At 36.1% G+C, this 12834-nt stretch overlaps 1 protein-coding gene across 3 annotated transcripts; it reads left to right on the top strand.

The window, feature by feature from the left end:
- The first annotated feature begins 728 nt into the window (after positions 1-728).
- On the top strand, positions 729-11046 carry LOC107828524 (hyperosmolality-gated Ca2+ permeable channel 2.3). 3 transcript variants are annotated; one of them, XM_075250450.1, is made up of 11 exons: positions 729-1002; positions 1712-2116; positions 3845-3997; positions 5515-5578; positions 5665-5874; positions 6631-6816; positions 7461-7759; positions 7866-8142; positions 8696-8971; positions 10010-10243; positions 10666-11046. In XM_075250450.1, exons 2-11 carry the CDS (start codon positions 1836-1838, stop codon positions 10831-10833), a joined length of 2148 nt encoding a protein of 715 aa, XP_075106551.1. In that variant the 5' UTR covers positions 729-1002; positions 1712-1835; the 3' UTR covers positions 10834-11046. The 3 variants fall into 3 exon arrangements, with proteins under 3 accessions (XP_075106551.1, XP_075106552.1, XP_075106553.1); XM_075250451.1 differs by having other exon boundaries at positions 763-1091; XM_075250452.1 differs by lacking the exon at positions 729-1002 and adding an exon at positions 1425-1555.
- Positions 11047-12834: the final 1788 nt, after the last annotated feature.

Here is a 12834-nt window from a genome sequence, read left to right as displayed (position 1 = left end):
TCTCAGATTCGAAGAGTTTAAGGGCGATTTGAAGGGAACAGGTTATGGATTTGGCATGAGGAGAGGACGGAGATTCTATGATGTGATTTTGAGGCGGGTAGGGATGGTGAGCTTTTAGGGCGGCGGATTAGGGTTCAGATGGAGAGAGGATGAAGAGAAGATGAACAGGGTGAGGAAGTGAAATGAAATGTCTTAGGTTATTCGGACAATTTGAGCCGAATCTTGAACTAGTCTGGGGGGAAATTATTTGGGCTGTGATAAAATGGCCCAAAATCAACAGCCTTTTTATTCTCTTTCTTTTTCTTTTCAATTTCAATTGTTTTCTTCCTTTTTTTTTTCTTTCCAAATTAATTAATAAACCAAATTAACTCTTAAAAACAAAATAATTCACCAAATTAAGCTAATTACTCAACGTAATATTCACAACAATTAATTAATTCCAAATTAAAAAAAAGCTACAAAATTCAATGCAAAATGAGTCATTTTGTGATCTTTTCTATTTTTGTCAAACAAATTAATTTACTAATTAATCTAAAAATGTAAAATTGAGTCCTACATGCAAATGCAATGCATTTTTTGTATTTTTATGAATTAAACAAAATTAAACATGCGCAGACAAATGCAATCAATTAGCAAAAAGCTACAAAAATCTACGAAATTATAAAAAATAGAAAAAATTTATTTTTCTTGAATTTATAAAAGTAATTCACATAGGACAAAAATCAGCCAACTAAAAGTGAACGGATAGCATAGCTGCGAAGTAAAAGTGAAGGGACTAATTGCAAAGTGTGACAAACTAGTGAAGTTTCCACTTTGGGGAAGTGACGGAATTGGGAAATGGAAAGTTAGGTAAGAATGGCGTTGGAGACACTTGAGTCGGTTATAATGAAAGTCCAAAATCTATCTCCAGTCGGTTACTTAAACCTCACTCACTGCTGCTCCTGCTCTGCTCGCCCTTTTCGTGCGGCATCCTCCTTGTTCCTCATAATAATTTTAGTAAAGGTTTGAGCTTGAATTTCTTATCTTCTTCATTAGGGTTTCATTTACTACGTTGCGTGCAATCCCTGTTACCGCGTAACTTCTATTATCAGGTACTATTTTTTAATTATTTTCTCCTTTGTATATTTTAAGCAAATGGTGATGTTTCAAGTCTACATATACTATAATTATCTCAATTAACAAGAAATTGAAGAAGGAAGTGGAAGCTTTATTGAAATGAACAATTAGAATGCTGCCCAATTGGAGGATGCAATTATAACTCCTATCTAATTAATTGGCAATTATAACTCCCTGTCTAATTAATTTAGGAAAGGAAAGAGGAGAATTGACAGAAGAGGAGAGATTTGGAGAGGAATAAGAAGAGGAGAGAGAGACCAAGGAAGAAGAAACCATTTTGTGCCTGTTTCCTTAGTCTAGCTTCCTTCCTTATACTGGTGGAGCTTCGTAGCTCTTATGATCGAAGAAGTACCATTATCTCAGTGTTACTAGCAAAAAAGATCCTCCATATTCGCCTCTTATAACTAACTTTCCCGCCAATCACTAGTTTAACTAACTGGTTAGCTTTGTTAACTAGCTGTTGAAATATTAACCAACTTTTTTTAGTTCACTACATCCATGAGTTATATCTTGGCTGTATTTCCAGTTGTTCCCTTGTTGTGGTAATCAGTTACACACTTTTGAATTGAAATGTTGATTCTTCATGGTTTTGCAGCCTATCTAGAAGCTGTGATAAACTGCGTGCATGAGTGCTTATTCTCTGTGCCATTAGTATTCTGATGCTGTTGGATTGAAGCTCTCATGCTGTAAGCAGACAGTTCAGTGAACGGATTTAAGGAATGATCCTCTCTGCACTTTTGACTTCTGTTGGAATCAATCTTGGCCTTTGTTTTCTCTTCTTCACATTGTATTCTATATTGAGAAAGCAGCCAGGAAATGCTGAAGTTTATGCACCGCGTTTGGTTGCTGAGGGGAAATCTCAGCAAACAAACGATTTCAATTTGGAAAGATTGTTGCCTTCTGCTGGTTGGGTGACAAGGGCATGGAAACTCTCAGAAGCAGAGCTCTTGTCTGCTTCGGGCTTGGATGGCGTTGTCTTCATGCGCATTTTTATATTCAGGTTACTTCAGCACTGTTTCATGATGAAGGCTTGACAAGAATAATATATTTTTTATAGCTTTTGTTTCACACAGTATGTTTATTTCCAGTGAGTGACATTTGCATTTTATATCCAGGTTTTGCCTTTGTTAGAGTAGTTGTTCAACAATAAAACCTCCCAGTTGTAGAATAGGAAAGAAAGCATATTACTGAGAGTTGGTGCAATACACCATTGATTTTGCTAGCTAGAAATGTTTGGCAGGTTATTCTAAAGTTTACATATGGGCCTAGGATCACTGTCCATGTTGTTGTCTGCCTTCCCCAAAAATGTTGGGGATGTTGAAGTGATTTTTTACCCTTCCCATTGTAGTTCTACGGTGCAGCATATGTTGTAACTACAGTGATGCTGAGTAACTTGGCAACTTGTACGTGTTACTAAAAAGACTAGGTGTTGACTAGTATTGCGTGTGTCATGGAGACTAGGTGTTGACTACTGTGAGAAATACTGAAGAGATTAGGAAAACGCGTTACTTGATTACTTTTATGAAAGCAAATGCGTTTCTTGATTAATATGGAGTTGAAGATATACCTATTTATCAATGTGAATATACCATATATACGATATTTGTTCACCCTGTGATAACATATAATATACCAACTTTGCTCTCATTCTAACTCTACCTTCTAACACTACCACTGAAAATTCTAACACGCCCTTCAAACTTGAGATGGTAAACCAACTTGAGTTTGCTTACTATGGGAACACAAGAGCTACTTTGTCGCCAGAAAGTGGCATGACTATTATCGTTAAAACAATTGCCAGAAAAGTAGCTCAAAAAGTTGTCAATTCTCTCCTAGAAAAATTGATAAGACAAATGGCCCTCCTATTAGTTCTCTGTTTGGTAGAACAACTTAAATGTCAAAACACTTTGGTAATCAGAGAAAAAGTATTGATAAAAGTGGATAGCTGCCGAAAGGATACTGAAAATGAAAGAAAAAAGAAAAATAAAAAGAAAAAGAAATTGCTGGCTGGTGGTAAGGGGAGCATATCTACTGGGAAGGTTAACTAAAGTGAGAGCAGCAAACTATGAAAAGAAAATAGAAATTTGGCTGGTAGGCGGCATAAAACCTCGCTGGTAAGTCAAAAAGCTAATCTCTCCGTTTCAATTTAGATGAGGTAGTTTGACTCGGCACAGGGTTTAAGAAAAAAGAAGAAGACTTTTGAAACTTGTGGTGTTAAGGGGTAAAAGCTTTGTGGGGCCACGGCATTTGTGTGGTTATAAAAGCTTCTCCTTAAGGGTAAAATGAAGAGTTAAAAGTTGAATTATTTCCAAATGTAGAAATGTGTCATTTATTTTGGAACAGACTAAAATGGAAAGTACCTCATTTAATTTAAAACGGATGGAGTCTTTAAATTTCCACCAAGACCTTAGATGCTTTCATATCCCTGTGAGAAATAAGAGGAAATCAGCAGAGTATGTTGCTTGATTAGTATGGTAACAGGAAGCACCTTCTTATAGGTGATAGTTTTTCAATATCAGACAATATCGAACTTTAACAACTTAACACTTCTAACACCTTATTTTGAAGAAAAGGAAAAAAACAACTCTATGCTTCGAATATTGCAAAACTAACATTAAAGTATTCATTCAAAATCAGAACCCCACATTTTGTATCTTAATCTGGTTCATTACTTTCTTTTACCTGATTGCATTGTCTTGAGCTAATCTGGTTTCCCATATCTCAACAGTGCTAGAGTATTTGCCTTTGCTGTCGTCGTTGGGGTTTTCATTCTTCTTCCTATCAATTACATGGGGAAACAACTAAGTCTTGATATTTTTGACTTGCCCAACAAGTCTCTGGAATCATTCACTATATCAAATGTTGACGATGGATCAAACAGGTAAACAGATTCATGTTCCACCCTAAAATTTATTCAACTATGATGTCAATAGAGGTTCTCTCACTACATAGAATATTGACATGGTGAAAGTAAAACCGACCTTTTGGCAGTTTAAAAATTGGAACACATTCTTGTCTTTTGGAGCAACGGTATAGTTTTCTCAGCCGTGAAAGCAGTCACTAATGCTTGTATTAGGGTTGGATGTCTATATCACACCCCTTGGGGTGCGGCCCTTCCCCCGACTCTGCGTGAATGCGTGATGCCTTGTGTATCGGGCTGCCCTATTTCTTGTCTTTCCATGAAACTGAAATCAACTCGGTTTATAGTCTTGGTGAAAATATTGTTTCTTTTAGTAACAAAGTGTAGCTAAAAGATGTCGTTTGATATTATGCTGCTCAAACAGTGGTGTGGCAGAGTCCAGGACTTTGGTATCCATGAATGTATAAGTTTTTAACAGGAAGCATTTTGTTACCATACCAACAATGGAAATTAGATTGAGAACCACTATGCAAAAGCCTGATATAAATCGCTTTGACATTCAACTCATCATTCACCAGAATTTATGGTACCCTTGATACTTGTGCATATTTCTTGATTTTTCAATTTGGATGTCAATTTCTAAAGAATTATAAAAGAATCTTCTTAAAAAAAATAAAGAATGACGAGAGTGTAGTGTGCTGAAAAAGCCAGTTTAGCCTATATTTTTAGAAATGGTCATGGAACTAGGTGGCGATTTTGTGTTTAGTCCTTTAGGAAATGCTGATAGACTAAGAAAAATTGTTCTTGTAGGTTGGTTTTGTAATAAATGTACAGGATACAGATGACGTTAATCCAAAATGATGTGAATGACCACCAGGCAAGAAGAAATCAAGCATTTCCCTTTTAATTAAAAAAGGAGCAGAAGTGATAAAAAGAGACACATTAGGATTCTGCTAGAAGTAAATACTAAGTGACTTTCTTACACTAAGTGGCTTTCTTGACATTGTTAGAGGGTTAATGAGTATCAGCCTTCAAAGTAAAAGTTATGCTGTTGGCTTTCTTCTAAAAGTGCGAGCGAATTATGGCTTAAATATTGTTGTGTTAAATCGTCTTTTGTCAGCTGTTAGGTTTTCTCTTGGTCATAAGAAATATCTTTTTCTTTCAGCTCTGCTCAAGATAGCAGATTGCATGTCATCAATCACATACATCCTAAATTTCTCACCTGGTTACCAGTTATGCTCAGACACTTGAAGCTATACGATATTTATCTACAGAATGCTCAAAGTGGGTCCCTCAAAGAATAACATCGTTATCAGAGTGTATCAGAGTGTTCAGTAACAGCTCCACACCTATTATGCTGCATCTTATACATCAACATTGTTATGCTGTCAATGTCTTGAACTAAATGTATCTATAATCATTTACTAATTACTAATGGAAGTTGAGAGAGGATCACGTGATGAGTTGGACAAATAATTTGATATTGGTAGTTGGCACTTAACTAAATTCTGAAAGAGTTATTTGTTTTGTCTTTCAAGGTTATGGATTCATTTCTCAGCTGTATATATCTTCACGGCAGTGGTCTGCTATCTTCTTTACTTTGTAAGTGATTTGCCACATTCTTTCTTTTGTTTCTTGTTCATCATTGCTAAAGTTCAACTTACAATGAGATGCCACCTAATTTCCAGGAGTATGACTATATTTCATCAAAGAGAGTTTCTTACTTTTATTCATCAAAACCTCATCCACATCAGTTTACTATTTTAGTTCGAAGTATACCAGTTTCATCAGGAAGAAGCTACAGTGAAACAGTTGAAAGTTTCTTCACGGAGTACTATCCTACAACATATCTTTCACACTGGGTTGTCCGGCGAGCAAGCAAACTACAAGGTCTCATTGTAAGAATGATAGCCACTCTAACTTCAATTCAGTAACTTCAGTTATGATAGTGTAGTTTCTCATTTACCGTTTGTCATCACTTGCTAGTGATATTTTCCCTTTTGAGTTGGCATATTTCTTTTATTATTCCCTTACGTTAAACAACAGTTGTGTGTGCTTGTACCCTCTTATTGTTGCCTGTTAAAACAGAGGTTGGTGTGTGCTTGTACCCTCTTATTCTTGCCCAGCCAATGCTCTTTTTTCGATTGCTGAAGTTGCTTTTTTTATTTATTTATTATTTATAAGGTAGCTGAAGTTTCTTGACTATACCTTTATCTGATAAAGCATGGTAGAATGCAATTCATGATACAGCGGAAACACATTGGTGAATGACATGCATTCATCTATTATTAAGCCCTATGTTCCTCAAAATAAATTTCGTCCCATTTAGGTAATATCTTTATGTGCACTCCACATTCTGTTGTACTTCACGGGTCCATATTATCATGCATTATTTGATATTGCACTGGACAAAAAAAATTTCAACATGCAAGAAAAGAAATGACGTGAATGTAGAATGCAATATTGAAAATGAAGTGATTACAGGAACAATACTTTTAAACTTTATGACGTTTTGATCTGTCATTATCTTATATGAGTTTGCTGTGAAGCCGAGTCTTCCACAATAGTAGTGCAAACGGAACTATAATTTGGAAGCCAGAACATATTGACCAATTTGTTGTTTGCTGTGGCGGGCTCTCCAATCTTTCGTGCAGAAAAATGCTGATAAGTTAAGAAGGCTCGTGCGATTGAAATCAGCAAACCCTAATCAAGAAAGGTCCAGGCGTGCTGGTTTCATGGGTCTTTTTGGACACAGAGTTGATCTACTTGATCACTATGAAAAGAAGCTAGAAGATATAGAAGAAAATGTAAGGGCCGAACAATCTTCAACTCTGGGAAAGGTAATCTTCAGGATTTACATATTCTTATTCTGTACGCAAGATGTATGTTTCACAATACGGAATTTGTATCTGGACATGGCTAGCACTCTTCTTTTAGTACTTAGTTTTTGTCTACATGAGGGTCTACTCTTCTTTATGTGTATAGAATTATCAATACATTCAACAGTATGAATTTAAGTGCAGCTGGTCATAGATGCATTTTAGAAGCAAGCTTAACCAAGTTATGTAATTAAACTGCGTGATTCGTCCAGCCGATAAATTTGCTAAATCCTGAGAGCATTTGGAACCAACAACACCTGCTGAAGAATTTCGAATTCAAAATGTGACAGAAGTTCCAAAAGGAGCATGTGAAGCAGTTCCACCACCCGCATGTTATTGCTTACTTCACATATATGTTGTAACAAAGAGCCTTAGGTAAATGATAGAAGAAAATTAGTTGTTTCCAATTTGTTGGTCTCTAAAACAACAACAACAACAACAACGACCCAGTATAATCCCACAAGTGGGGTAACAATGTTATATTTCATGCTCATCTACATCCTATTATTTTTAAGTAAGGCTTCACAACTGTCTGGTTGCCTTCAATTTTTTTTTTTTTGGGGATCAATTTGTCTTCAATTAATTATGCATATCTTATATAACAGGAGGTAGGAGCTGCCTTTGTATCTTTCAGGACACGTTTTGCTGCAGCTGCAGCTATACACATGCAGCAAGGTGTAAATCCCACACAATGGGTCAGTGAGCCAGCTCCTGATCCAGAGGATGTGTATTGGCCTTTCTTTTCAGCATCATTTCTAAAGAGATGGATTAGCAACTTGGTTGTCATTGTAGCATGTGTCCTCATTACAGTGTTATTTCTTATACCCGTTTTAATCGTCCAAGGGCTTACACATCTTGAGCAGTTGGAAACCTGGTTTCCTTTTTTGAAAGGTTTACTTAGAATGTAAGTGGTAAAACTGAATACTTCGGAAATTTTCTGCTTAACGAGCATGTTACTATACTTATTGATGTCTTTGCGTGGTGGTAAAATAAGTTAATGTCCCTTGCAGAGCATTTGTTAGCCAAGTGATTACCGGATATCTTCCTAGTCTTGTACTTCAGCTGTTTCTATATCTTGTTCCATCCATAATGATTATGCTCTCATCCATACAAGGGTACATTGCTTTGAGCCAGATAGAGAAAAGTGCATGCATCAAAGTTCTGTGGTTTACTATATGGAACATTTTCTTTGCAAATGTGCTCTCCGGAACAGCTCTCTATCGTGCTGAAATTTTTCTTGAGCCCAAGAAAATACCTGCTGTATTAGCTGTAGCAGTTCCTGGACAGGTGAGTGTTTCAGTTATTATGTCAATCGTCTTATTGGAGCAGAAGAAGTTGATCCTTAAAATGTGTTCCGACATTTTGTACAATATCAAGGGTAGCTCAATCTATTGGTTTTGGCTAAATTGCTATCAACTTTTGAGTGAAAAATGGAAGGAGCCTTTTGGGACAAACAAGCTACTTTGACAAGCAACCATAATAAGATACCACTATTTTTAAGCTACAAAAAGAGTTGGGTGAAGAGAAGATAAGAACTGTTTAACAAAGAGAAGATAGAAACCAAGTGTGCCAGTCAAACCTATGCCCTGGTTGAGAGGATAAGCTGCAAGTCCTTGCAATTCAGACAAAACAGGAAGGAAATGTAGTAGAATGCTAATTGGAAGGCAGAAAATTCTGACACCTCATATGTGTGGATCTGACATGCTTGTTTTCGTACTATTTGTTATGCTGAATGACTCTAATGGGAAAGATGACGAAGGTTCAATGTTTGAATGATACATACTCATTGAATAATCAGCAGTTACTACTAGAGAAGATTGATTTCCTATTGTTCTTGCAGGCAACTTTCTTTATTGCATATGTGGTTACATCTGGATGGACCAGCACTTCTTCAGAACTTTTTCGTCTGACGACCCTCATTTTCAATTTTATAAAGAGAAATATTTGTAGGAAATTTGATGATGAGTTTGAGGTCCCTTCAGTTCCTTACCACAGTGAGATTCCCAGGATTCTTTTGTTTGGCCTCCTTGGTATAACATACTTCTTCCTCGCTCCCCTAATTCTGCCATTCCTCTTGGTTTACTACTGTCTGGGATATCTCATCTACCGGAACCAGGTTGGTTGTTTTCTTCTGATTCTTTGGGTACATAATGATGAATTCTATATTCTGGGAACTAGGAAGTATTAAAAAGAGAAAATGGAATGTTGAGATCTTCAAATTATTTACCAAATATTCCTCTTGTAACATGCCATGTTTATGTCAATTCTCAGAGTTGATGGATTAGTTTTCCTACTAGGTCAGGACCAATTTAGTCACCTTTTCATGTTCCAATTGAACACTGTCCATTTTTTATTATTCTCAAAGGATAAGATTATTCTCTTTACCAAACATATGCGAATCCAATCTCGATCTTATATAAAAGAACAAAAGATCTTTCTTGATCAATCCCTTTGCCCCTCATTCTTCAAGAATAAGGAAGATCCTTTTCAAATTTGAATTTGTTCATTTGGAATCTGGGTTCTTCTACTTCATACTTATTTAATATGAATAAATTCCCTCTCTTTTTTTATATCATTCCTTTAGTCCTATAGGTTTGATCTTCTGTCTTTTGAAATGATGCCAGGTTGAAGCATATTGTTTTCAGTTGCTTTATGTTCTCTTGGATCACCTTACACCTTATTTTGTGCTTTTTTAAGTTCAGTGCTAGTTATTTCCTTCTTTTCAATTTAAATCCACTGAAGGCGGTGAGACTTGAAGTCATGACTTCTACATGCTCTGCTTTGGTACCATGTTAAATTATGTGACCACCTCATCAAAAAGATGTTGTTAGAGAGAGGACACATATATTTATTTCTATTAGGTGCGACTACATCAATATGGTCACTGAAAAACTCCGTAAAACCTATTGTTAGTGTGCTGTATGTCAGGGCAAGTCATGATTAGGAGTCACTTAGTATGTATTAAAGAGAGGAGCAGGTTGCTTGACTTTTTAGGACCTCAGAGTTCTTTGTTTTAAGAGTTTTGTCCAAGTTGACTGCCTGAAAATTACTATTACTTGTTTTATTTTGGCTGTTGGAGAGATCTTTGTGAAGTACCAAAATTTCTATTGGCCTTGCTTTGGCATTGATTATGTTCTATTATTTTTCCAAGCAGCTGCTTAATGTTTATGCACCCAAGTATGAGACTGGTGGAAAGTTGTGGCCTATAGTGCACGATTCGATGATCTTCTCCTTGATACTGATGCATGTTATAGCCATTGGAATATTTGGGCTAAAGAAACTTCCTCTTGCTTCAAGCTTAATAGTTCCCCTTCCAATCCTTACTCTTGTGTTCAACAGCTATTGCCGGAGACGTTTCCTACCTATGTTCAAGTCTTATTCTGTCGAGGTACATCTGCGTAGTTCTGTACTTGTTATCTAGCTCTTGTTTTTTTAAGGTTTTTCCCCTAAATCCTTTTAGTTATTAAGTAAGCAACTAGTGCAGAAGTTATTTCTTTTCTGTTAGCCATTGTTAATATGTTCGTCCTATTTGTGCCCTAAGAGAAATGAGTGGACTTGACAAACTTTTCAATTTAGCAATTGACTTATTCGGTTACTTTGTGATAACTAGTTGTGTTTTGCTAATGTATAGTGATTTTAAAAAAACAGTACTGGCACTTAATCTGATAAGTGATTGATTCTTAACCATAGTGATCGATTGATTCTTAATGCAGTCTTCTCAGTTCTTAAAGTTCTATTGGCTCCTTACGTGTGTTGTCCTTTCCTAACGTGTATAGTGATTCATTTTCTGCCTTTCCACAAACACTACAGAGCTTGCTAAAAAAGGATAGAGAGGAGCAAAATGATCCTACAATGGCAAGTTTTCATGATAGATTAGCCACAGCTTATCAAGATCCAGCACTAATGCGTGCCCGATATTCTGGAAATAGTGAAAGTATCAATGCTCCCCTTCTCCGCACTTCTGAAGCTGATACTTAGGATGTAATTGAGCTATTGCTAGTTGTAGTTATGTCATACTTTTAGTTGGCAAACATGTGAATTTTACAGGTTTGTAAGATGATCTGATTATGGGACTCACCAATACGTAGTTTTGAGTTCAATCTGCTACTCTGTATAACACCATCTTTTAGTTGTGCGATTGTTCAATGATTTAGCTCGAGTAATAAATTATATAGTTTGAGATTTGCATGATACTTTGGATAACACCATATTCTAGTTGACGTTGCGCGGTATGTACCTTGAAACCATGATGGTGCAACTACGGCTGTTTTTCACATGCTTATATTCTTTTCAGTTTTCCATGACCAACTCTGGTTCTCTGCTGCCTACTGCGAGGCGGGTTCATGCCTGAAGAAAATTGTTCTTTTCAAGCTAGATTGATATACTTTAAGTCGTTAGAATTAGAAACAAGTAATTCAAAAATTCTCCAAAGGTGTACTGAGGCAAGTTTTTACGGTATTTTTATTGTCAAGACAAGAGACTTGATCAAGAATCTTCACGATGCATGCAAGGTAGGCAACAACTAACTGGAGATGGCTAATTAAAGTTGGCAACCAACTGGAAAACCTGATCCTTCTGAAATGTTCATAGTCTGTATTTTTAATACGGACGAACTAGAAAGTGCCAAATTGTGGATAACACCAAATGCTTCCCTATAGTTACTTGATTGGTCAATTGTTTGATAATTGCATTAAATATTCTCTTCTTGCTTGACGCCTCCATTTGTATGTGATTTTTTTTTTTGGCTTCAGTTCTTTTAATGCCTTCTTGTTGGAATCTTATAAAAAAAATTACTATATCTTGCCATTCTGGCTTCGCTAATTGTCCGAGTTAATCCGACCTTTTGCTGATCATTTGACATATGGTCTCTTCTCTTGCTGATTGATTCCTATATAGTTACTTTGAGTGGGACGTTTTTAGCGTGTGTGCTTTAAACAGATGGAAGAAGTCAAGGAGACCGTATATAATAGGTTAGGGGTTGAAAAAACTAGTCATAATGAACTAATACGAGAAGTTACGTCACAAGTAGAAGTGTTCTTGATTGTTTTGAAACTTCCACGTGGAGGATTTAAAGTGGCCGTTGACATCTCTTTTCTTGATTTTTAAAAATTAGCTACTCTTCTTTCTCATTTTTTCTATACTAATAAAGTAATAATTCATGAAACATTTGTACCGCATGGCCTTCCTTGAAGCCACTCTTTGACCCTATCCCCGTTAACCCAGTGGGCTAATTTTTGCCTTTAAAATGTTGGATGAATTCTGCTTGTTGTAAGTAAATTTTAGAGCACCAAGTTAACGGGGACAGAATTTAAATAATGGCCTCAAAAAAGGCTATCTTCTTTAAAAAAAAAAGATTAATTCTTAGAGCTTGAATCTTAAACCTCTAGATAAAAGTAGACAAATCCAATCATGTGAGAACACCTCTCCATGGTTAAAAATAAGGTGTTCCACTCTGCATTCAACTACTAGTGGGAGTTTTACGGCCATTTCGCAGCGAGCAAAATAAGCAAAACCAGCACAACGGACGCAATGACATTTTGTCACCTTTTATAGCTGTTTTTCGTTTTGCCTTTGTTGGTTGTTTTTAGGCGTCTGACGCCAAAAGAAAAAAAAAGGGAAAAAGAAATTCATTTCTGTTCAAGACTGGTGTTAGAAGGCTATTTCTTATCTTTTTCTCCTTTTTTGTTTTGTTTGGTTTTGGCATTGACAATGGTTATTAGAAGATTATATTACTAATTGATGTGAAGCTAAAAATTGCGGAATGCGAAACTGAAACTAAAAGAAAGAAGAAAAGAAAAATATTGTTAGAGAAATTTGGATGAAGAAATTTGGTGCAAAGGATTTGAAGAAATCCAACTAAGGGCAAGTTTTGGCATTGCACTGTGCAATTCAGGGGCGGAGCTAGAATCTCGGGTACGGGTTCGGCGGAATCCAATATCTTTGGTTCGAACTCTATATTTGTTTTAAAAATTTATTGAA

The sequence above is a fragment of the Nicotiana tabacum genome, chromosome 3, assembly GCF_000715075.1.
Source record: "Nicotiana tabacum cultivar K326 chromosome 3, ASM71507v2, whole genome shotgun sequence".
Taxonomy (NCBI): Eukaryota; Viridiplantae; Streptophyta; class Magnoliopsida; order Solanales; family Solanaceae; genus Nicotiana; species Nicotiana tabacum.
This window is presented reverse-complemented; position numbering and strand designations above follow the sequence as displayed.